The sequence below is a fragment of the Pogonomyrmex barbatus genome, unplaced genomic scaffold, assembly GCF_055798465.1.
Source record: "Pogonomyrmex barbatus isolate J1 unplaced genomic scaffold, ASM5579846v1 scaffold1, whole genome shotgun sequence".
Lineage (NCBI taxonomy): Eukaryota > Metazoa > Arthropoda > Insecta > Hymenoptera > Formicidae > Pogonomyrmex > Pogonomyrmex barbatus.
In genome coordinates this window covers 22,747,494-22,775,426 of record NW_028297098.1, presented here as the reverse complement: position 1 = coordinate 22,775,426, position 27,933 = coordinate 22,747,494, and the positions used below count along the sequence as shown (strand labels likewise).

General features: G+C 32.4%; 1 protein-coding gene across 3 annotated transcripts; it reads left to right on the top strand.

Annotated features, from left to right (window-relative positions):
- Nucleotides 1–188: 188 nt before the first annotated feature.
- On the top strand, nt 189–27,712 carry SC35 (SR family splicing factor SC35). Of its 3 annotated transcripts, none has more exons than XR_016140376.1 (5): nt 189–602; nt 2,629–2,772; nt 2,897–3,094; nt 3,200–3,289; nt 25,567–27,712. XR_016140376.1 is itself a non-coding variant. In XM_089081599.1 (4 exons), exons 1-4 carry the CDS (start codon nt 421–423, stop codon nt 3,204–3,206), a joined length of 531 nt encoding a protein of 176 aa, XP_088937725.1. In that variant the 5' UTR covers nt 190–420; the 3' UTR covers nt 3,207–4,646. The 3 variants fall into 3 exon arrangements, 1 of the variants encoding a protein (XP_088937725.1); XR_016140375.1 differs by lacking the exon at nt 25,567–27,712 and adding an exon at nt 7,092–12,203; XM_089081599.1 differs by lacking the exon at nt 25,567–27,712 and having other exon boundaries at nt 190–602; nt 3,200–4,646.
- Nucleotides 27,713–27,933: the final 221 nt, after the last annotated feature.

Here is a 27,933-nt window from a genome sequence, read left to right as displayed (position 1 = left end):
CCACCAGATGGCAGTCTCATCTTTGTTGTCCATCTTATATACAGAGCGTTCATTTCTCTTAGTATATGTTCTGTGATCGAAATGCAGCCTATGAATATCGGTCGTAAAGTTACCTTTTCTGCTGAACGCAGCCAATGGAATAACGGATCTGTAGTTTGCAGCGTAGATCAGTCACGAGAGGTCTCTACGATATTTGCTGCCGATCCTTAACAATCTCTTCTAATATTGGTCACGTAGACCGGATTTTCTTTTCTGTCATTGCCGTTACTCAGCTTGTCCGCCATTTTCCCTTTTTCATTCACTTTCGAAGTTTTCGTATAGATTGAATTGTACAGAGATCGATTTGCTTGGTGATAATTTATCACTTCGCGTGTGTTATCAGGAAACAAGATTCGAGAACGTGACATACGAAGAAGAAAAATGAGTTATGGTAGACCGCCGCCCCGTATCGACGGGATGGTTTCCCTGAAAGTTGATAATCTCACATACAGGACGACGCCAGAAGATCTGAGGCGCGTGTTCGAGCGATGCGGTGAAGTCGGCGATATTTACATCCCCCGAGATCGCTTCACGCGCGAGAGTCGCGGTTTTGCGTTTGTCAGGTAAGTGCTACAATTAAACATGAATTAGATAGCCATTGTATTTTATCATAAGATGCATCATAAATCACACTCAGCAATACGGTTTAATTAACCACTCTTGCAAGCGAACTTAATTCGACATAAATAACAATGCTGTCACGATTCGAATGCGCCAATTCGCAAGTGTGGACACACACACACACACACACACACACACACCAACCATATACCATACACACACATATACGATATATTTATATATATTTACAAATATTTTTTTTGCTGAACTGCTGAATGATACATATTTCTTATCCTGATACATCTTCAAACATTTAATGTACGATAAAAAAAAATTTAATATACAGTCATTGACAAATGATATTGACAAATTTACATATTATCAGACATAGGAATTAGTATAAAAAAGATAATCTTTCTTATCTTGTGTTTTTATAAAACCCTATTAGAAAGCGAGAATTAACATTAAAAATTCTCTTCTATATAAGCATTGATAAACATGTAACAAAGAACTTGCTTTGAAATCTACAATTTAATATATGATACTTTCTTAAATAAAAAGAAATAGAAAGATTATTTTATACATATTCTCAAAAATCAGTGATAATTTGTATATAATAATATAATATTATTCAGTAATATTTTGTAAATAGTAAAACAAGATGACTATTTCCAAATACAGTCATAAAAATAATAGGATTCTGAAGAAGAACAATAGTTTTTTTCAAATAGATTTTATTTTTATCTAAAGCTATAAAATGTGTATATATATCATGTGTCAATATATATATATATCATAATATATAATTATATTTAGATTTTATTACTATATATTGTTTAAATAAAATTATTAACTTTATTAAGCTAAATTATATAAGCTAATGAAAAGATAATAATTTGTATTTAATTTCTATGCTTTTAAATGTAAAAATGAATGAATTTTATTAAAATAATTATGTTAGATAATCATAATTGATCTGTCAGAATAATCTGCAAATGTTAATTTATATTAATAATGAAAATTATAGGTATATGCATATTCATGTATATATAGTAAAAAATATTATTAATTTATTATTTGATTTTTATTTATATTAGTGCTAAAACTTTAATAAAATAAGAAAGTCATTAAGTCTCTCGCAACACGACATGGGTTGTTTGATGTCAGAGGTGAAAAATGACATGCAAAAAGTTTCTTGCATTGTATATCTTCATTTTGTATTTTTCTCTTAAAAATATAATATAGATATTTTCATATTCATATTTCATTTTCATATTTCTTAAAACTTATAAAAAATATCAGACAGTAAAGTATCCAATAAATCATGTAAAAGTATAAAATAATTCTTGAAATAATTGTTACTGCTCAACTATCAGAAACAATTAAATCTAGTCTAATGATTTCTGATAGCTAAGCAGTGTACCATTATTTCAAAAATTATTTTACACTTTTATACTTTTATTGGATAGATATCTTATTTTCTGGTATTTTTTACAAGTTTTAAGAATATAAAAATATCGTGTTTTTGAAACAAAATAAAGTACAAAATAAAGTTATATGGCAAGAAACTTTTTACGTGTCATTTCTTGCTTCTGACATCATAATTCAATATGGCTGCAGCAAGAGAGCCGAGCCTTTAATATAAACTCAGCAATTTTAAATTTTGTTTAATATGACAGTTCCTATCTTGTATGGAATATAAGCATTAATTAACAAATTAGGCTAATATTTCATTTGTTATATGATACATTTTCTCAACATATTGATTGATTATAAATTAAATTTTTGAACTTTAAAATTTGAAAACTTCTATAATCAACCAACATGTTTAAAAAATTTTTAGATGATAAATATTAGACTATAATTAATTATACCAGAAAAATATAGTAGATATAAAAAAATATATAATTTATATATAATTTATATATTTATATATAATTTATTAATTAAAAGCTGGAAATATTGAAACATAAATATCTTTTAAGCACATATATATATATATATATATATATATATATTTCTTGTCAGATTTTATGATAAGCGTGATGCAGAAGATGCATTAGATGCTATGGATGGAAGACTATTGGATGGTAGGGAACTTAGAGTTCAAATGGCACGATATGGACGTCCAACATCTCCGCATCGTAGTCGTGGAAGTCGCCGTCGTGGAAGGTGCATTTTCGTTGTTTTCATTTTAAATTACAAAATTAAAAAATAAATGAAAGGAATGAATAAATTACAATTTTCTGTTGTACATATGTACAAGAAAAATTTTATTATCTGAACATATTCACAGATCACGAAGTAGAAGCAGAGATCGCAGGCGTTCACGATCTCGATCCCGTAGTAGATCGCGTAGCCGCGACAGAGATCGTAGGCGTTCCTACAGCCGCAGTCGTAGCCGCTCTCGTTCCGACAGTAAGAGCTCGCGCGGCAAATCACGCTCGCGCAGCAAATCTCAAGACAGACAAAAAGATAGTCGTTCCAAATCCAGGTTAGAATTATCCTAATTATTATCAGGCAACAGAACTATGAAATTTCTAATGATATTGAATAATTATGTTATTTTTCTTTAATCGCTTTTTATGCATGTTTTCAGGGACTGAGCTAATCGAAAAGTGTGCGAAAGGATAAGAATGAATGCGCCTATCCAACGAGTGCCGAATAATCTATGTTGAGATTGAAAAAGGTATTCCATTACCCTCTATAGCAACACTCGCACGCTTCTTCATGTTCTTCTATCATTTAAATATATACATGTTAAACAGTTATATATCTATTTGAATCGATATTACGTAATTTCATCAATTTGGAAACGCGGTTAGTTTCTCTATATAACATATTTTTTTTTCTTATATGTGCTTCTTTATTCGTGCTGTATACACGGTTTTGTTGTGTAACGTTTAGCATCGCTTTCAGTTCATAACTAAATCGATTAATTAGATTTGTGCTCGCGTGACGATCAAGTTCTGGATTGTTCTTCATATTTCAATAAGGAATTTAGTTGGTAAATTTTATGATATAAGACATTATGTATTATGTTTCATAAAATTATAAAGCTACATATATTATTCGTTATAGTTTTCATCGGCGAAGATCAATATTACAAGATAATAGCAAAAAACTCTTTACAATATTTTATACTTCTAAATATTTTCTAAATTACTATTCTTCACTAATATATTACAGTGTTACACTGGTAAAACTTAGTAACATACACTTTTAGATAATATTGACAAGCATTGTTTGCAGATAAGATTTATTTGAAAATTCTTATAACACTACAAATAACACAGACACATTTTATAAACAAATCTTTCTAAATAAGGCTTAAAACTTAAGAAATGAATGTAAGGCCAGATTTATAGTCTGTTCTTATATTTAAGATCGTCTTAAGTAAACTTATACGATTACCTTATTGATTGAGATGTAATCTTAAAACGATTTTAAATATAAGAGTTGACTATGAATATCGCCCTAAGACTTATATTACATAATTTACAATTGACATTCAATGAAAATAATATTTTACATTTTCACTAATTTAATGTTCATAAAATTGTCATTACTTTAACTAGATATCAGTTAATTTCAAATACAATTTTTAATAAGTATTTATAATAGCTCTTGTAATAATTTTCTTTTGCAGTATATTGTAAGAAAAAAATAAAAAGACATTAATATGAAATTGATACAATGAAAAATAAGATAACATTTTCTTGTAAGATATAATATATATATTTTTAAAATATTTTAAAAATTTTAAAGTCAAAATTTCATCAAAATTATCAAAAATTTAGGAAAATATTTTTATAATTGTCTCATTTGATAACTATCTTGCAAATCATGTTTGTCAAAAATAATCTTTAATTATGTGTACTAGATTCAAAGAAACTTTTTAATACCTAAGAATGAATTTAAAGTTTTAGGTTGTTTTCATACGATAATACATTTCTAGAAGTAAGTTTTGCGTTGATAGGCAATCGTTCATGTAAGTCTGCACATCGTAGATTCATTTGTAATAAAGCGCAGTGAATTGCTGAGAAGATGGAACTGTCTACGTATCCCTTGTTTTTCCTCTTTGTGATTTTAATATATAAATGCTCAATATCTAAATTCCATCAAAATAATATCTTTATTAAAATATAATTATAAACAAAATTGTGCTATACAGTAGGTTTTACTAGAATGTAAATCTTTTCCAGACGTTGCGTACGTGTTGCGTGCGTGCGTGTGTACATTGAAATAGTCATTATTTATTTAGCTTTATTAGCAAGGAAGAAAATAATGATAAATTTAATGATAAATTTTTATTTTATTAGTCTTTATAATTAGTTATAAAATATTTTTAATAAATAAATATAATTTTTTTGTATATTAGATACAATTTATCAAACGATAAAGGAAAAGGAAAAATACTTTTTTTTCTTTAGTACGTTTAATAATCTAATATGTACTACTGTAAGGCTGCAAGAGATGATATTTAGGAAAAAGCTGTTGAACATTGTGTGCGCAAAATTCTGCAACTTTTTCCTATATGGATAATATACATATATATATATATATATATATATATATATATATATATATATATAATGTGTATATATATGTATACTATATCTATACTATCCAAGAGAGAAAGAGAAAAAGAGGGAAGGGAGATAGGAATAGAGGAATCATGTTCTAAAGCAGTCATAAACTTTCTTAAGAATGATTAAAGAAAAATGGTTCGGTAGAAATTTGAATGATGTAATAATGTTAATTTTCTATAAAATTTCTTAAACTATGAATTGGACAGATTGTACGTATATTTAAAAAAAAATTAGAGGGGTTTTATTATAAATAAAAATTTCAATGAACATTTTCTATAGAAGGGAAAAAACTTCTATTGTTGTTAAACTTTGTTGCAATGAATGCAAAAGACAGTAACTGCATTTTTAATGAAATTAAAAATAAACTAAAATATTATAAGTAAAATCCCTTTAATTTTGATAATTAATTTATTTCTTTTTATTTTTATCTATTAAAAATGCAGTTATTTTTTTTTGTATCCATTGCAACAGGTTATAAGGTTATAATAGCAGAAAAAGTTCTGCTAACAATAGTAGAACTTTTTTTTCCTGTAGAGAGAATTTATTGAAATTTTTTCTATGCCATCTTCTATCTAATCATCTCGAGAAAATCAATGACGCATACATACAAATATATAACAAAATATATTAGTTTACATTAAGTTTCTTTTAAATGTAAGAATAAAAACATAAACCTATATACTACTGGTGATTAGCTAGCTCTTGAAATTATATCTTTTTGGAAATTTAGGAGACACGAAGCTTGTTCCTTGGATGATAGAGATGGTTTACTGTGAGGTATTAAATTCATTATTCGCGACGAATTTAATCATATGTATTTTATATAATTGTTGCAATCAAAACGATATTGTTTTACAATCTATAGTTAGACATTATTTTACGAAATAGTTTACATATTGAATATTAACTGTTTAACTGTTATGCAGCACGATTGTGCTGTTTTTATTGTTTGAATCATAACACTCAGTATCACTACAAGAATTCAGTAGACTTAATTGACAATATGCTCGGATTTATTACAAGTGCATCATTATAATTCAAAGCGATTTTATTAAATTAAAACTTGTTTTCATAATCTTTGGAGTAATGTTCTTATAATGAATAAAATCATACAAACAATCATGTTGTTTGACTCTTCGACATAGAAAGCAAAGTGCTATCATATTTGGTATTTCTTTAATCTGTTATGAATACTTGTAACATTTAAATTAATATTTATGTTAAATAAATATAAATGTAAAATATTTTTGAATGCAAAAGATAAAGTTTATATACAAAAATAATTTATATATCTAAGCACTATTATGGAGTGAAAATTTGATATAGGGATTATATGCCTTAGCGAAAATAAAGACCAGAACATAAATTAGACATAAGGCGAAAATAAAGATTAGAACATGAATCGGATGTAAGAAGAAAGTAAAAGGAACATAAATGAAAATTCTATAAAGCATAAATTGGAACAGCAAAGTAAGAGAAGTGTTTATTTCTTAAAACGCTTCTTTTAACATCTTTTCCATGTTTCAATCTATACTTCCTGTCATTTAAGCTTCTGTTATTCTTGTTTTTTTACATTTGACTTATTTTCCAATTTTTATTTTCGCCAGGATACACATATGCATGAAATATTTATGTTCTATAGATTTGCCTGCGTGAATATATCATACTATAAATTAATACATAAAACATTAACAATGAAACCTACCTAATTATCTATCAAATGTCTATTACAATTAAATATGTTAATCCATTTTGATTGTAACATGTCCCTCTTCTTCCTATCGAACTATTTGCACTTGTATCATTGCAGCCTCATAAAAAGTAGGGAAAATTACTCTCACATATGGATATAATATCCTTCTTTTATGATAACTAAGTTGTGATTTTATGGTGCCACAGGCGGTGGAAAGGAGTGGCGCGGGTGTAGCCGATGATGGGGTAGCTGAGAGTAAGCCGTGAGCGGAGTAGCAGGGGGCTGTAAGCAGTTTGCAGTAGCGAGAGAAAGCGGTATTGGCGGTGCGGTACGATGCGGTGCGATCCGGTGCGGTGCGGTGCGGTGCGGTGCGGTACGGTGCAGTACGGTACGGTACGGTACGGTACGGTACGGTACGGTACGGTACGGTACGGTACGGCACGGTACGGTACGGTACGGTACGGTACGGTACGATACGGTACGGTACGGTACGGTACGGTACGGTACGATACGGTACGGTACGGTACGGTACGGTACGGTACGGTACGGTACGGTACGGTACGGTATGGTACGGTACGGTACGGTACGATACGGTACGGTACGGTACGGTACGGTACGGTACGGTGCGATGCCATACGATGCGATGCGGTGCGGTGTGGTGTGGTGCGGTACGGTACGGTACGGTGCCGATGCCGGTGCCGATGCGATGGTCTGGTGATTTATTCAAGACGAGTTTGTAAAAGATCAGGATGAAAGAGAGAAAGGTAGTGATATCGAGTGATAGAAATAGAAAAAGTTCATCTACAAGAGTCATCGCGAATCTACTGTTGATTTCCTCGGGTGTCATCAGGCAATATCACACTCTAAGATTGCGCGACAGACCATCACCAGATTTCGCGAACTGAAAGAGGCAACTGATTCATAGAACATCATATTCATCGATCAATCATTGGTAAACAGAGTCATGATACTTACTTAAATTATAGTAGATCACAATACACATTATTCAACAGAAAAAGAAATTTTATAACTGTTGTGAGATTCTTTGATATGATGAATATATCTTGCCCCTAGTTCTTTATTGGATCTAAATATATATACCAATCATATTAAAAAATCTTACAGTTGCAAAGTTACTTTTCTGTTGAACATAATATTATGTTTGAAGTATAGCAATTCTGAAACGAATAAAATTAAAGAAGAATATTTTGCCTATCCTGATATAACTTGAATGATCGAGAACTCTGTAGTTTATATCCACATATCTATTTATATTCATATAATTTATATCCCATATTTTAGCTCCAGAATCCTTACAAAGCATTAAGCAGAATGTCTAAAATTCAATATGAAATGGATGATAGCTTTTTAGTATCGATTTTTCTTTGATAAAATTTCCCAGATAATTCAATACTTATAATTTTTTAATTTTTTGTATAATATATTTTTATAACAAAGTTTTAAATATTTCTTGAAACTGATTTGACATTAATTGAAAAATATATTAATTGATAAATATTTCCATAATTTATTTAAATTCCTCAAGATTATTTCGCAAAAAATATTTTTTATTAATTGCTTTGTCTGAAATTGAAATTTTTATTTAAAAAAAGCGGGAGATTGGAGATGTCTGTCTTTAAACAATATTTGACGATTTCTGTATACCCTGTATTTGAAACCTTTGTTGAATTTTTTTTACGATACATCTTTTTAATAGAATATATATCAATTTTTCATTATCTTAGAATTATATCTTAAATATAACAGCATCATCAATAGAAAGAAAAATTACTGAGCTTTACTCTATATTGCTAAATATAAATCCCAGTAAAATATTTTGTAAAACTTCCGCAAATTTGTCTGTAACTGATTTTTAATATAATTTCCTCGTCATAAAGTTGCCTTCATTCGCGTATCACTCGTAATCCATTTTCCTCTTCCATTTTATTTTCTAGTTAGCCGAATTTGTAGAAATAGATTTTGAACAAAGTATATCACTAATTTGCTGGCAGAAAGGTGACAAATTTTACAGAATCTGTAATATTTGATGATGTCAGCAAACTGCTGCTAGAGATATGATGAAACTTGCTACATTAGCAGATTAGTAACTGAACAAAATGTTTGCTGCCATAACATAATGACAGAAATCAAGTAAGATATATATAATGCAGTTCGAGAAATTGATAGTAGAAACCAAGCAAAATACAATAATTGCAAGACTATAACATATAAAATTGTTGGACTCTATACAATCACACTTATTACATCAAAATTCAGAAATGCTATTACAATGCTATTTGTATATCTTTTATGTATGCACTTGGTGCTAAACATAATTGTGTTTTGCAGGAGAGTTAATTTATAATATGTGATTATAATATGTGGAAAATAGTTATTAGTATGTAAGGTGATTCAAAATAAGCTCTTGTCCTTAAAATATTATATTTCTGATAATTCTGAGACGATTTTCTCTTTTTTAAAATTTTGTTCGAAGCTTAGGTTTTGAATTATTGAAAGATAAAATTGTATCACGGATCAGATATGAAAGATGGCAAGGGCGCAATTTACCATCCATGTGAGTGTTTATGCGAAGCGTTTCAACAAATTTTTAGACGAATTTTCCTCCTCAAAAAGCATACTAATGTATGCGCATTTGCTATTATGTATAGTCATTGATTGATAGCAAGAGTCCTGCATAAGCGCCCGCACGGCACTGGAGTTGTGTCCCCTTGTTCATTTTTTACATCTGATCCGTGATACAATAATTTTATCTTTTAATAATTCAAAAACTAAACTTCGAACAAAATTTTAAGAAAAGAAAAATTGTCTTAGAATTAAGTCAGGACAAAAGGTTGTTTCGAATAATCCTGTATATAAAAATCAAGGGCCACAATATATTTTATATTTTAAAATGCTTCGTAATTTATTTGTTCTATAAAGAATATTAATTCTTCTTAATAAAATAATTAATAAAATAATAAATTATTTTTTAAAATAAAAAATAAAGAAATTAGTAAAGGCATTATTTTCGAAGACTTTTTCGAAGACTTAGTATTAATGTCACAATTTAAATAGTTAATTTAAAGAGAATTTACTCGATTTCTGCTGCCGGTCTATCTGACATCTATCTCGGCAAGTTCTGGGAACAGATTCTGCCAGCAATTCTCAGTTTCGCTAATCTGCTAACAGATCATGTCAAAAGGTTCTGTTCGATTTCTGCTATTAATCTGCTGACACAGCAGTAAACTCGTCAATGGATCCTGAACTGATTGCTATAAATTTGCAGTAGGAATCTAATTGAATTCAATCCATCAGCAAATATTTTATTATCTAGGCATATTTATCAAAGAAAACAAAGCTTATTTAAGCAGTGCTTCATTTATTCTAATCATTTAAAATAATTTTTATTCAATTTGCCAATTATGTATTTCTCATACATTGTCAAATATATTTCTCATTCATTTAAAATTTTCTTTTTCTTTTACTGCGACGCTTGCCCATAGAAAAAGACAGTAAAATTTACAGATTAGTTGATTTATTGACTAATCAAGTTTATTGATTACTTTCTATAAGTTTAGTTCCTAATAAAATACGTATTATATCTTATTTTAAAATACGTATTGTATTTTATTTCGATATATTGTTTAACGTATAATTATATATATATATATATATATATATATATATAATTATATATATATAAAATTATATGTGCGTGCGTGCGGATGTCCCATACAATGCAAAAAGTATTACAAGCTATTTTCTCGGAATATAAAGATAAATAAATGACAAAATTTTTTTAGATCTTACGATTTATTGAATTTTTTATGTAATATTTGTAGTATCATTATCGGATTTGCCTTTTGAAAAGGATTAATTTTTGGTTTTTGAACAAAATATGTTTTTGAATACATTAATCGACGCAATTTTTTAAAGGAATGCACTATAGTGCACATATATATCCTTTTAAAGGAATTCAAAATTATATTTAGAAATTATTTAGAAGTTATTTTATATTTTATTCTGCTATATTTTGCAATTCACTTTTAAATATCTTGTAAAATATTCATGTTTTACTTTCTTCCTTAATTTTCATACTTTTATAAACAGAATAATGAAATAAATTCATGGATGTGGAGAAAACGCATAGTTTTAAAAAAGTATATGTTTTGCCATATGCAATATATCTTTTTTTTTTTAATTAAAGACATAAATGCGCTCGACGCGTGGATTATCTATTTCTTTAAATAGAAGCAGCAGAAATAAATATGTTGCATTATTGATCTTTGATACAGTGTATGCAACTGTTAAATTATCTTCGCGATGATATAAACGATAGTCGCTTACGAAATAAACGTGACAAAATCTATCGGTATCAAAAAAGGAGCAATAATAAACTCTGAGAGATGCGAATATCAACTTACTATATTTTTTATAGAAATGTATTTAATAAAAAATGAAGTGTTTTCTTCTACTGTATATGTAGATTAGTAAAAGGTGCTAGTAAGTTTTAAAAGATCCAAAAAATATTTTATTGTTATTTATTAATAGAGATTCTGAAAAAATAGCTTGTAACATTTTATATCGTTCACTCTACATATTTTTTTTATTGTATATCTCGTTTAGCACTAAGTAACTTTTATTTGAAATAAATATTTTGAAATAGTATCGATAAATACAAAATTGCAAATGATTAAGAATAAATACATTATTTCATATATCTTATAGAAGTCTCGTTTTACATTTCCTAATCTTTCAATTACTAAATTTTTCTCATTGAATTTATATATTACAGAAAAGTATATATTAAATAGAAAGATTTAACGCGCGCGCGCGCACGCACGCACGCACGCGCGCGCGCGCGCGCGCGCACACACACACACGCACACACGCACGCACGCACGCACACATACACACACGCACGCGCGCGCGCGCGCATAAGCATAAGCATACACACTTTCAAAATGTTTAATTTGGTTCAAATTATATAATTTTAAAACCTTATTAGCGAGGCATTTGTTATTTCAGTCTCGAACAATCAGTATCGTTTAATTAAAAGGTTTAATATCCGCAATGCCACAGCCAAAAATAATGAAAAAAATGGAGATTCTTGGAGAATTTCCGTCTCTAATATTTCTTTCAGATGTAAACGTAACCTCTCTATAAGTAGGTTACAAATTAATGTAAGTATTTTTACATAAAATTTTTTTAAAACTGACAAAGTTTTATTTTATAGAGATATACATATACAATGGTGGATTATGGAGATATGGAAGAATGTACACGAAGTATTCAATAAAATTTTATTTACAAATAAACAGAGTTTTTATTGCTTTTTTCAATAATTTACAAGTACTGTTCTCAATTCTTTTACATTCTAATTATATATATGTGTGTGTGTGTGTGTGTGTGTGTGTGTGTGTGTGTGTGTGTGTGTGTGTGTGTGTGTGTGTGTGTGTGTGTGTGTGTGTGTATGATGTTTTCTTCTTTCTATATGAAAATTTTATGTGAGAGATGTGGTGGAATATCAATTAGCAATTGGCTCTTAAATTTCTTTATATCTTTCAATAATTGATATCCATATTACGTAAAAAAGTATTAAGTATTAATGACTGCTATTTTGATTTCACTTTATAAAAGCTTTGCATGTGAAAAATAATAAATTCGTTTCCAATTGAAAACAATTCTTGCAAAACTCTAAAATAGAGATCCCTGTATTTTATTTAAAACATTCTCATATAAAATTTTCCAATATAAATTATTTTTTTATTTAATATTTTTATAATTTTTATTTCGAATATTCTACATGATGAAAATAGTATATCTAAGTAACGGATTCATAAAGAAAAACATCAATTCTAATGTATAGAATCATGTTTCTATAAAATTGTGCAACAGAAAGTGAGAAAAATAAAAAGTAGTCTCAATCATCAAAAGTAATCTTAATCAGTCATTAATTAAAACATTGTGCGCGCGCGCATACACACACAATGTATGTTCATATATTTAATAATAATTATTATCTCATATTAGTGCTTGCTGCATCTATGAATGCACAATTATAATTGGTTATACACATATATATATATATATATATATATGTATATATAAAAGTTTATATATAACAGACTTGGCAATTTTATGATTTAATATCAAATATTTAAATATCAATTTCCAAAATATAGTTTTTGTATAACACATAGAAAGATTAATTTAATTTTAGATGTTACATAACTTTACATTTTAAAATTTTTACATAAAATTATAAAATCGAAAATTACTAACAAAGGGAACACCAGGTGGTCGAGGCATGTTGATGCGCTTTATATAGGCTTTCTTGGGCGAAAAGAAAACGATACATGTCCGGCCATTTTTGCCCACAGTTTCGAAGAAATTTATTTTGAAAAACTAAGTCTTTGGTCGATAGGAGTAGCCTGATACTGTGTAGTATCAGGCTGCTTCTCGCCCTGAAGTGAACTGCAATGTTCAAAACGTTGGCATTCAACAATGTATAATGACACGGATAATACCTGTAACAATATTAACTTTTTTGAAGATGGTAATAGTAATTATTCCGTACATGAATATTTAATTATTTATTTATAAATTTATGAAATTTTATTTCTATCAGAAAGTAATTAAAATTAATAACATGAAATTAAAAATTAATAACATGAAATTAAAACTTATACAGATATTAATATTTCGTATAACTGTATAACTGTATAACTTATACAGATCGTAATATTTCTTTATACAGATTTTTCAAATTGCAATAACTACTTAAAATTTTTATTTACAAAAAAATATAGATATAATTAAATAATTTTTTTCGAACATGTACAATAATATAAATAATTACAGATACAAACACATTTTTAATATAAAAAAAGTGTACGCGACAGGATTTGAACACGCAACCTCGTACAAAGTCAATGTCTTACCAACTATACTACCGCTGCTCTTGCTTAATAGCGACGATCAAACGTATAAAGTGTCCCGCCCAGACGTTATATCTCGGTCGACTGAACTCATTTTTTAAAAATCAATTTTTTCGAAATGGTGGGCCATTGGCAAAAATGGCCGGACACGTATCATTTTTTTTTTTTTTCGCCCAAGAACAGCCTGTATAAAACGCACCAAAATACTCAGTCACCTGATGTTCCTCTTGTAAGTGATTATACAAGAAAAATATATAACAATTATAAAATCAAATAATTGAAAATTTATTTTCTGGTCCACAATTCAATGAGTCGACGATTTAAAAAAATATCTAAATCAGGACATTTGTTATCTTACATAGAATTTCCTGTTTTAAAATTAAGGGAAGAATTAGTCATTTTTTCTTGTGTTCCGTTTGAGATTGTTTAAGAAAATTGACTTTTAAGATCCATAGTACCAGATAGGCTACAAATCCAAGAATATGTCCAGAGAAGAATAGACTTTTGTAAAAATGTATAATTTCCTGGAAGCGCAGTAATTGGAAAGGTACACCAAGATATGCCATGCATGTAAGTTTTGCCCACCAGAGAAAGAGTTTCCAAATCTTCTTGCCCTGTATTTCATTATGAGAATATAGTATAAATATATAAATATATTAATATTTATGTGTACATACAGAGTGATTCAAAATAATCATTTGTGCTTAAAATTAATTCCTAAATTGATTCTAAGACAATTTTTCTAGTACTCAGTTGTCGCAGCCTATCTTCTGTACGCGGCTCGTAATTCGCAAACTGTTATCCCTTACAATTCCCTTTTCCTTTATAATAATAAAAATGTAAACTTGTGACAAAAATGTAATAGAGGAAAAATCGTCTTAGAATCGATTCAGGAATACGACATTTTAAGGACAAATGGTTGTTCTGAATTACCGCGCGCGCACGTGTGTGTAGAGTGAATATATGTCTACTATTGCAACAACTTAGTAAACTTTCGCTAAGCAATATTAAATATATCAAATGTTTACAATATACAAAAATATTGTTCTAAAAAGTTTTATCTTATTTAAAGATACATGTGTTTAAGATATAAATTTATTCGGGACTCAAATCCTTTTCACAGTGTGAAAGTTCTAAATGTTTCATGACTTATAAAACATTTTGAATAATTAAATAATAAAATTAAATTATAAAAGATAAAATCTTTTAAGGCTTCTGACTTATAGTTTTAACTATTATACTATATATTATATTATATATACTGAGCAAATAATAAATTAAATAGAAGTTGCAATTTGAAATTAGAAGGCAAAATTTTGTCTTTATATTCCCTATTCTCATTACGAGGAAAAGATATAGTAAGTCTCTGACTTTAATCTCTTTATGAACTTAAGACTTCTAATTAGTCACGTAGTCATATTGAATCATGACGTCATAAATGAGAGAAGGCATATAAAGATTTCTTGCGTTTATTTGCAAATAAAAAGATATTTGAATAAAATAATTTGAGATTGCTTTAAGACACTTGTGAAAATGTGTTGAAACAGAAATAAGCAGAAATTATATTACAACTCTTTACTACAATAAAAGTATGAATTAATAGGTGTAAAAAGTGATGTGTTAATAATGAAATTTTTTATTGTACATTATTTTGTTATTATGTGCTTAATCGTGCACATGTGATTTGTCTCGTATTTACTAAAAATGGATGACAATTAAAGTTACTTATCCAAATATCCAAATATCTCTTTATTTGCAAATAGTACGCAGTAAATTTCGATGTTTTTTCTTGCTTATGTTATAATTCCAATATGGCCGCAGCGATTAGTCAGAAATTTTAAATAAAAAATAAATAGATCCACATTCAAATTTTTTGTACAATGCGTCTTGTAAATAATAGTTTTTAATGTTTAAAATTTCAAGTATTTGGAAGAAAAATGTTATGTTATAATTGATGAATACATAATAATGAATATACAATAATAAAAGAAACACTGGATTGAAAGTATGCCGATGAATAAAAATATTTTTGTCACAATATTTATCTTTGTTATCTAAATAATAGAATATTTAAAATAGAATATTTATTCTTCAGCATATACAGAAGCCAAGAAGGGACTTGGTTTACAAAATTTATCTTAACCGTATTCATCCATCCCTTCTTTTTGCTACCTGTTGTATTTATATTCTTTAACCTCCTATCTATAATATACTTTCTATCTTATCCTTCACTTTAAATGACATTTCTCTTCACAACTTCTCCTTACAATTTCTTCAGCGTTTTGTTATATATTCATTTCTTTATCTTTTACTGTTTATATACAGAACATATACAGAAATATTATATATTATATCCACTTCTCTTAGGTTAATACTTATGTACATAAATATTTACAAAACGTACAAACTATATAACACATTTATACAATATATCTATTTTGTAAACGTTCTATTTCTATATCTCTCAGGCCTTAATCAATTTTCATTCACTTTTCAATTTCTTCTAACTTTAGAATTCTACCACTTCTGCCACTTCAATCTCTTTCCTTCTTTGAACACCTTCCACTTCTTCTTCTCCATCCTTTCTATCATTTTTTAACTCCTTCATCTTTTTATTTCTTGCTTTCCAAATTTTTTTAATACTTTCTCTTTTTTCTCGTCTAACAGATCATTATAAAGCCTCATAATCATTATAAATTTTTTTAACTCTCCCTCGTTATATCCTAATCCTACAAACCATTCTTTTATTTCTTCACATCTTTTGATATAATACTCCACATAATTTTTCTCCTTACAAAATACGCATCTCCTTTTCTTTTTCTCTATATTTGTTTTTCTCTAAATTCTACATCTCAACTTTATTAACGCTCTAATACCTTCTCCACTCCTTATTTTCTCCAGACTTTTCCTTAAATAAATCGGGCCTTCTAACTCAATCTTTAACTCCTTGTACTTTTTGTTATATTTCGCTTGTCTTATCCTTTCCTCCTCTACTTGATTCTGTATATCTTTTTCTGTATTTATAAGCATTCCTACTATGTCATTTCCGTTTCCTCCTTTCATTACTATCCCTCCTATCCCCAATCCATTTCTATTATAGTATTTCTCTCTTTCCATTCCATACCCATCATTCCATCTATTTAGCTCCTTTTCTTTTAATGTATTACCATCCCTCAAACCTAGAATTTCCTCCTCGAACTTCATTGCCCTTAAACCCTATTCTATCCTCAATTTATCCTTAATTTCTTTGAAATCGCATATCTCGGCGTGTAAAAGTCTAACGTAAAGATCCATCTAACATAATAAAACATAATTTTCTCTAAATCAATCTTTTCCTCCCAGCCCCATATTTCCACCTCGCCCCCTATTCTATCACACTTTGCACTAAATATCTAAATAATATCCACCTTCTTATAAAATCGTTTTTGCAAATTCTTTCCTCTATACCTTTCTCGCTATCCATTCTTTTTTTCGTAATCAATTCCTTAATGTAGTCTATATAATTGCCTTTCCTATTAAAAATGAAACCTAAATATTTAAATTCCTGTACTTCTTCGATCTTTTTATCTTTCCAGTTTCAAATTTCATTACCTTCTCTTTTCTTCCTATTAAAAACTAACACTTTTGCTTTTTCTGTACATTATTTTTTTCAATTTTCTTTTTTCCAAAAACTTCTTAAAAGAATCATATCTAATAACGCTTCCCTATTTTTTGCTACTAAAATTATATCCGTATACGCGAGATTCTACATTCTTAAGTTACATATCCTCAATCCTCCAATGTTCCTATTCTTATAAATTTTTTCTATCTCTGCCATATATACATTAAATAAAAGTGGACTCATAACACATTCCTATCGCACTCTTATCTCTCTTGTCCAGAAGTCCTCCGTGTATCTATCCTTATTATCATCTCTGTTTCTTCATAAATCTCTCTATTCTTTCGATCAGACCTTCCTTTATATTCTTCTTTCTCATAATATCCCATAGTACCTCTCTACATTATCAAATACCTTTCCGCAAAAAATGTATAGACTTTTTCTCCTTTCCTCTGAATCAAATGATTTAACACAAATATATTGTCTATAATTGATCTTCCTTTTTAAAAATCCTGCCTGACTTTCTGATATTATCTTCTTTTCTTCTATTTTCTCTTCCAATCTATTCCTTAATATCTCTGCATATCTTGTACGCTAAGCACAGCAACAAAATTCCTCTATAATTTCCTATCTCTTTTATTTCCTCTCTCTTATATAGGGGTACTAATATACTTCTCTTCCAATCATATGGTGTAGTCTTTTTTTTGCATATCTATTTCAACAACTCCTTCATCTTTTCTTATAACATCCTACTTGCAAATTTCCACGCTTCCATGTGGATTCCGTCTACTTCTACTGCTTTTTTTTTATTTCATTTTTCTAATTGTCCTCCTTATTTCCTCTTCACTTATTTCTTCCTCCTTTCCTACTTCTTTATCCTCTTCTCCTCCTTCCCTTCTTCCAGCATCTCTTCTTTTCCTCCTAATAATTGCATGAAGTGCATTCTCCATTTACCCCATCAATATTATTATCTATCCATTGTTTTTTTCTCTTTTCCTATTTATATACTTCTATACTTCCCTTTCTCTTCTTATTTTTTTTAGTTCAACCTCTTTTTCCTCTCTTTTTTCTTTTTCTTTTCCTACAACTCTCCATTTTCTCTTCTCCTTTATATAATATCTTTCTTACTTCCATTTCTTTTCTTCCAGCTTTTATATTTTCTTTCCTTTTCTGTATTGTACAATTCCCATCTCATCAGTTCTTAAAACCTATCTTTCTTCTTCTCCTCTTTATTTTCCTTTTCACCATAGACTCTTGAATAATACCTTTTAAAATCATCCACTTTTCTTCCGCATTCTCCCCTATCTTTTTTTTTTTCAATCTATACCTCTCTTCCGTTTCCTTTGTTGTATGGGTCATTTCGGAGAAAGATCAGCTAGGAAGTCGGCTTCAGAATTGTGGAAACACGAACACTTGTCGTTTTTGTCAATAAAATTTATTAAATTGTATTCTTTTGCATTAATTAATTCAGACCGCGACAGATGTGACGGCAATACAGAATCTCAATGAGTCCCGCTCCTGGCATCGGTCTCCCGTTTTTATCCTGTTTCAGGCGGCCGGTCCTTGCGGCGTAATCAAAATGATTGTTCGGCGTTCGCGGTATATTTCTGGGTCGCGCGGCAGCTTTTCGCGTAAAGATTGCGCAACCCGATTGACAATTAATTTATTCAGAGCATAAGATTAAGTGGGGCGGTTACAAAATAAATACAAAACAGTTATATTTAGCAATCACTATTGGTTAACAAACGTAATAATAGTCGGATAATAAAGTATCGCTTGCCGCAATCCGCTTCGTCAGCGGTGGGCGCAATTGCGTTCTTGGTGCTCGGGAAACCTTCTTATTTCATATAATAACCTCCAGCTCTCTTTCCTCATTCTGTACTTTTTCTTTCTTTCTTCTCTTCTTTCCAGTTCTATCTCCAAGATCAACGGCAGGTGATCTAAGTCTACTCTGTCACCTACTTTAAATTTTACAATTTTATCTTTCGCTTTTTCATTCACGATTGCATAATCTGACTGTATTACTTCTAGCACCTACGTACGTGTACTCACCTTTCCAATCGTTTTTAGACATACCATTCAATATATACCACTCTTTTTCTTGTATCCACTTTACAAATTTTCCACCTCCATTACTTATAGTTTTATCTATACTCTTTTTTTCTAACTTATTTCTCTAACTTTAAATTAAAATCTTCTATTATCATTAATTCATCTTCCTCCTCAGTTAATCTATTTTATTCAAATTCACTTCTTTTTTTTCCAATCCCCCATACATCGAATATATGTTCTATTTTTCCTTTCTTTCCCCTATTACTGACCTAATTATTCCTTTTTCATTTGTTTCAATCCTTCTGCCTTTCCTTTTACCTATTAAAAAGCAAACCACTCTTTGCCCTCTCTTTTCCTTTCACTTTTTCTGCATAGCTACCCATTCGTGCGAGCTCGGTAACTTTCCTTTAATTTTGTCCCAGCTTTTTTCTTCTAATCATGTCTCACACAAACTGAAATTAAACCCTTTTATGTAGTCTCAGAAATCTATACCTTTATTATATATGCCTGTTGTATTCCAAAAAATCATAGTCCTAATTCCACTGCATTTTATATCTTTCTTCTTATTTAGCAATCCTATCTTATCCTTTTTATCCCCTCCTTTCCTCGCTTTACTTCTAAATTTCCTTATCCCTTTCCATTCTCCCTTCCCTCTTCCCTCCCTCTCTCCATACTTTAACTTCGTCCCATCTCTAAATCTTCTTTGGCTTAGCCAAAATTTTTCTCTATTCTTTCTTTCTTCTCCCTTTCCTCTTCTCCTTTCTTCTTTCCTCTCTCTTCCATTCCTTTATCTTCCTCGTTTATTTCTCTCCCTTTTTCTACCCCTCTTTTCTAACTAACTTTTCTTCTAAGTCTTCTTTAACTCTTCTTCTTTTTCAATTTCTGTCCAAGCTCTTCAGATACCCTTACCCTCCCATTTTTACTTCCATTCCTTTATCTTTTTAAACTTTAATCCATTCATTTATCATGAAAAGGTATAAGAAAATGCCAATCAAAGTCAACACAGGGTCTTCGTGTTTAAAAATAATGTTAAAAATTAAATGTTAAAAATAATGTTAAAAATAATTACATGAAACATAAATTTACAGACGTTTCGATCCTCTGTTTAGGATCATCCTCAGTGCAATATAAAAATTACGAGAGGAAACGGGATCACGTATGTCCATCCTGCATCGCCAAGTCGTTATGAATTAAATAGATAAACCATTGATGTTGCAAAGTAGTCTAAAGTAATAACCAGATAGTCAGATAAGAGAAATTCGTCATAGTATATAAAAGTTAACTGAAAATAATGTAAATAATTTAAAAAATAATTTAATAAAGGATAACAATAAACATAAATAAACATAAATAAATAATAGTCTAAGATTAATAAGAGTATCAGCTAAAATTACTAGAAAAATTAAAATAAATCCATGTCGTGCAGAATGAATTGTATAAGTCGATTAATAAAGCTTTAACGTAAAATTATGACAAGGTGATATTTTACTTATAGATGCACCAACACAAAGAAACCGCATAGATAGTACGCAGTATAATGAACTTCTGATGAAACAAATATGTAATAAAACTAGAGATAGAAACATCAAGAATTCGTAAATAATCTATAGAGGGCATCGAGAAGGTAGGTGTCCGTTTGCAAATTCGAAGCCTGTTTTTGTTTGTGTATGAAAATCATTTCATATCAATCTTTTTTGTAAATTATTTTCCGTGTCCAATACCTTTATACCTTTATACCATCCCAATCAAAATCATGAGACATGTTAACCTGTAGTCCGTAATAACCGAATGTTGTGTGATATTTCTATTAATATGGTTTTTATGTTCCAACACCCTGATTTTTAGAAGTCTCCCCGTTTGTCTGACGAGGCCTCGCAATTTAATTTTATAAACGACATCAGAATATAAACTTAACGATAATTTGTCTTTTTGAGCTCTGAATTTATTCAACTTGTTTAAACCCTTGTATGCCATTCTAACTACATGATTATTTTAATATAAAAAGTTTCTTAAATTTCTTGGAGACTTTTTTTTTGGAGAACGGAGTGGTGAAAAATAAAGGTTTATCATTTATCATTATTCTGTTCATCAATGTCATTTGTTAAAAAGGTTGATATTGCGGAATTTATGCTTCAATCTTTTTTTTTATATTATCAAAGATTAATTTCGAAGGATATCCATTGGCCAAAAGTATGTTAATAATTTTATTGAAACTTTCCTAATGAAAAACAGAATAAGATAATAATAGAACTCTATTAATCAGATCAATTATTGTGCCAATTTTTTGGCAATGAGAATGGCATGAATAATAATTCAAGTACTTCGTTGAAAAAGGATTTTGGTACTGATTATAAATGAGATAGTTTCACTTTTTAATCAAAGTGATATCTAGAAAATTTATCTTGTCTCTTCCCACCTCAACAATAAATTTTAATTTCGGATGATATGCATTAAAAGTATTTAATATTATCAATTCTTGATCTTAGGGTGGAGAGTACTATGTCGTCCATATCTATAATAGAAATTCAAAGAAAATGGCAGAACGTCGTTCACGAAGTGAATGTGATTTTAGATCTTGCAAGACCAAATCAGCTACTGTGGATGATAGAGGGGATCCCATGGAACGCCAAACGTTTGTTTATAATATTTGTTGTTAAAGATAAAAAAGGGTAGAATTTAATACGAGTTTAACTGCATCTATAAATTCAGATTTTGGCAATGGAGTTTTTGTTTCATATTCCATCAACATTTAATACTCTCAATGACGAGCTCTACCGGAATTTGTAAATAGTGAGATTATCCAGGAAGACAAAGATAGAATCATCCTGAATTCTTAACTCAGATTTATTCTTGACCAAGTGAAATCTTTTAACAGACTAAGTGAAATCTTTTAACAGATCTGTCTGGTGATGGTAAGTTGGAATGAATAATTTTATGTAAAAATGCGGCTAAGTTATGCAACGGACTGCCGATTGACGAAATAATAATAATGCGTAGCGGGTTCCCCGCTTTGTGAATTTTCAGTAAACCATATGCACGCGATAAAATTAGATTTGTTGCATTCAATTTTTTATATATTGCTTCCGAAATTAAATCCTGCTGTTTTCTATCTCTTCAACATAGGTTTTAATTTTGATATTAAGTTGTTAGTGGGAGTTTGTTTTAACAGAGTGTGAGTCTCACTGTCATTCAACATATATGCCATTTTTTGTATATAGTCTATTTTTTGCATTGCAACAATCGTGTTGCTCTTGTCATGTTGTATGAAGAGCACTTCTAGATTATTTTTGATGAAGGCTTTGGTATTACTCAAACATGATATTATAGATACCACTATAAAGTGGTATCTATTATATCATTCTGTTTGACCGCGTTGCTCAAACCGGCTAGCAAGAGAAACACTCTGTTTCTAAATGTACAGGCATTTAGAATTTTTAATTTGTGTTCGGAAAGCGCGAGTTCCGCGGTTGCTAAGGATACCGGCACTGACCCCGCGTCGATTGTTAATAGTGAGTTGTAGTGCCCTCGACGGTGAGTTGGCTCTTTTGCGATTCTGCGGCGAGCGTGTGAGGACATGTTTCTGGGATTCTCTCTCATTTCGGCGTAAGTGCACCAAGTTAAGTTTCTTTCAATTGCCCTTTCATCTTGCCCGATAAAATCCGAAGGAAGGAAAGTGACGAGCTAAACAGGATTAGAGAATACCTCTGAGTCCTGTTTAGCTCGTCACAGCGAGAGCGCTAACGAGGTAGCGGGCGACACAAGGTAGGGTCCACCAAATTCTATCAGGAGCTTTAGAACGCTCATGCCTTTGGCAGAACTTTCATACATCGAGAGCCCTTCGTGGCTCAAGGTCAGATCGACCTTCTCTAGCACGACTAACGTCGTGCGATTCAAGTCTATATGTATATCAACGAAGGCTCCTTATCAGGGACTCATCTGTCAAAGAGTAAGCAAGTGAATTTTGGCAATACGCAACAATCTGATGTTGTTTTCAATATGCTTAACAAATGTGTGAATGCGCGATATTCATTCATTATTTTTTTTTGAATTCTCCTTTCTTCCCAGCTAAGATCATTTTTTATATATATCATCTCATCTCTTAATTTGTATTTGTATTTGTTTGACTTCTTTTTTACATTCCTCGCTGCTTAGTTTAACCATTAATACTGTACCATTCGTTCTACTGGAGTGGATGGGGAGATACTATCTCTCCATCCACTCCAATCTTTTCCTTAAGCAAGTTCTTTGCTTACTCCGCGCACCCATTCTTATCTCTCTCTTTTTCTCTCGGAATCATCACTCCCCTAATAATAATGTTGTTTTTTTCTTTCCTCTCTGTCCATTACATTCACCAGTCTCATCCTTATCACCTCCCCTAATCCCCTAATTCCTTCACTTAATCCACCCTCATTCATTCCTAATCCTATGCTTCTTACGCTACCCGACCTATTGCTTCTTCCACTTCTAACGCTTCTATTCTTATTTTTTACCTCCCAATGCCCGTTTTCCTCGCTCCCATTTCAGTCTTATATCTTCTTCTGCTCTTTCTCTTTTAATCTTTTATCCAAATCTAACACACATTCTTCCATGTTTTCTATCTTATCTGTCCATTCTCCTTCTTTCCTTTTTAACTCTTCTAAACATATTTTTCCTCTTTTCTTCTCTCAACAGATCTAGTTCCTTTCTTATTTCTTCTCTTAATAAGTTCATCTCCTTTTTTATTTCCTCTAACATTTTTTTCTGAATCGCATCTATCTCCACCTGTTCACTGAAAGATATTCTAATCTTTTCCTCCTGAGTCCTTACTCGCCATAACCTCTATAATCCTTCCTCCGTAAAATTCCCATTATATTTCCTAATCTACTACGTCTACCTTTTCCTACACTCCTATCGCTTCCTCGTACACCTGTATCACCTAAGTACCCTATTCATTCTCTTCCACTCGCTTTAATCTTTTAGAAAACTGTCGATATTCTACACGCTTCTCACTCATACATCCGTTTTTTAACATACTCACTAACCAACTCCTGTTATCTAAATAATATATATTATGTATATATATATATATATATAAAAATATATAAAAAAATATATATATATAAATATATATAAAAAATATATATATATATTATAAAAATATATATATATAAATATATATAAAATATATATATAAATATATATAAAAAAAATTTATTCAAATTTTATCATGTATAATATCGTAAAACAATTTTTTAAAAGTGCTTAAAAAGGTTCGATTGTCTCACCGCATATTGATTTATGATATCAGTAGGCATACTACATCGATTCTAACGCAGGAGCTTCGAAGGGGGTGCGGGGGGGGAACGATGGGCGCGGAGGAGGGGAGGGGGAAGTCAGGGGCAGCGGTCCTTTGAAATGAGCCGCGGGGAGGGGGGAGGGTAGATAAGATAGTAGGATTCGATGAAGATGATATAAACAAAATAGATAAACAAGTAGAAAATCTCAAAGGACATGACGTTACGGGGAAAGGGGGGGGGGTGTAGATAAGATAATAGCAAGGTAATATAAACAAATAGATAAACAGATAAAGGTGGCGAAGAAAATATATGATAAGCAAATTGAAGATAAGCAAATTGCGCATGGACAAGGCGCGTGGACATGACATCAAAGGGTGGCCCGGGTCCGCCGCCGTCGCGTTTGCCGAGTAAAAAATAAAAAAATAAAAAAAGACTCATTAGTTGAGATTATAGAAGAATAATCCAAGAAAATGTTATTTAAAAATACACGCATACAAAAGAAATATCAATAATTCAAGAAAATGTCACTTAAAACACGCACGCACGCACGCACGCACGCACGCACGCACGCACGCACGCACGCACGCACGCACGCACGCACGCACGCACGCACGCACGCACGCACGCACGCACGCACGCACGCACGCACGCACGCACGCACGCACGCACGCACGCACGCACGCACGCACGCACGCACGCACGTACGCACGCACACACACACACACACACACACAATGTTTAACAATCCAAAAAAATCACTTAAAATACAAAAGAAAAAAAAATAATTTTATATCCCCCTCCGGATTACCCGCAGGAGGAGGACTTCATCCACATCCTGCAGGGAGGACTTCATTCATATCTTCGAAACTATCCGTTGGAACTTCATCTTCTAGATAATTTTCCTCCTCCTCATTCTCCGCCGAAGTCAACTGATAAGTTCATACAATTCTAATGACCAAGTTGCACAATATCGACGTAAGGAAACGTAATAAATATACTGTTCCTCCGCATCTATCATGAAAGTACTGTGACGGTCACCGCCACTCTGGCCCAGCGACGAGCGCGTCGGCGCGCGCCGCCGCGCTGCCACGCGCCGACACCGTGGGTCTGCGCACAGGAGTGACTCACACGCTCGCTACGAGATGGCCAGCCGTTCGACCATCCACTCGTGCGCAGAAAGCATTTCCGACACCGTGGGCCCGCCCGCGCACGAGAGTGATTCACGCGCTCGCCACGAGATGGCCAACCGGTCAATCATCTACTCGTGCGCGGAAAGCAACATCACCGCTATATAAGAGCGGCCAGCACCACCGATCGACACTACCCCTCAGTGCGCACTGGGGCCCGCACACGGCTTAAGTAGCGCTGAGGTCTGACCGCTTGCGGTCATTATACAGCCCTTTTTTGCGGCTGGCGTTACCGACCACTCATAGATCGTACTCCCCCGTCAGTGGCCGCTCACGCCATAGAGGATCTCCTCAACCCTCCGACGCGGCCGTGCACGCCGTGCTTCCTCTCGCCTGAGTTCTCCTCAGCGGCCGTACACGCCGTTGAGCGAGACTCCCGGCACCCCTGCCGAGAGGCAACCGAACGAGCCACTGCCTCCGACACCGGAGGAAAGCCACGCCGCGGAAACGACACCAGGAGTACGCCACCCAGGGACCTAAACTCCGCCACCACGTCGCAGCCGCCTCTTCACCGCCGCCGACCTCGCAGCCGCATCCGCCCGTGCCCGAGCAGCCTGCTGGCAGTCATCACCGCGGGAAGGCCTACCCCTGCCGCCAGGACCAGCACTGAGCGGGGGAGCGGGAGCCAGGGCCCGCGCCGCCCGCGACAAGGGGCGACCATCGCCCCACGGCCTCCAGACAAGAACAGCTAGTCGAGTTGTTCGGCGCCCTCTCGACATCATCATCATCGGCTGACAGCCACGCGTCCGGGCCAGCGTCGCGGACACCACTGCGCTCGAGTGCAACTCCTCGGACTTGCCCGCCTACGCCAGGCCGTAACATCAGCTTCCAGGCCCGTAGGGGCCCACGCAGCGAGCCATCTACTCCGCAACGGACAAGGATCGCATCGCAGATTGCGGCGCATCACTGCCCGCCTGCTCAAGGCTTTACCGGACAACATCCTGAGCCCACCAGAAATCCGTGGCGTCTCATTCCGCTAGACTTAGGGAGCATCGTCAGAGGAACGCCCCGTCGAGACCACCGACAGGCTTCTTATCACGCCGCTTCTCAGACTGAGGCCTCTCCACCCGCTGGAAACGTGCTGACGAACCGCGCCAGGACCGCTCATCACGGCGAGGCTGGTGCTCGCGAGAGGCGAGCACAGCGCTTCCGCGAGGAACCTCACGATCTAGCCACCGGACGCACACCGAACACGCGGGGAACGCAAACCCCCGCGCCACGCTCTTGATACTTTCGTCGTCTTTTGTACCATGAAAAATATATAATGTACTTTTAAGATTGCCTTATTCTGGGAACCTGCACGAAAACCTTCCCTTCCCTCTCGCGCCTGTCGCCCTTTCCGCTTTGCTTGAGCGTGAACCAGACAGCGAGCTGGTTTCACCCAATCCAATCGACAGCACGACTACTTCACAACAACCCATGTTGGCAACGACCACCGCAATATTGTCAACACCCAACAGATACTCAACTACTATACTAGTGGAACACCCACACTACAACCGCTATAGTACCATCATTATAATCAGTGTGGATAATATTTATCCATATATGTATAAAATCAAAAGGTTCCTGGATCGCAAAATTGTTAAAAAATTCTTCAAAATCACTATCGTCATCATCGCCATTATCCTCGTCGGGAAGTATTATGGATACTTCATTATTGTCTAATACATCGGGCAATTTTTCGCGTACAGATTTTTCGAGAATGTAGAATGAAAGAATGTAAAGTATCATGTAAAAAAAATATGAATAAAAAAAGTTTCACGTTTAAAATGATACAATTTCTTTGACATTTGCATGATTGACACACTGACCTACATTCCTGCCCAACGCGCGATGAGTCACCCCGACAAGATAAACTTTTCGCGACGTTATATGATAAGAAGCGATACGTCGATCGTTAAATAAATAAAAAAATATTATCAATGCAATGAAAAAGAATGAAAAAAAAACATAATTCGTATATTATATTTATTTTATTCATGGTTATCCGA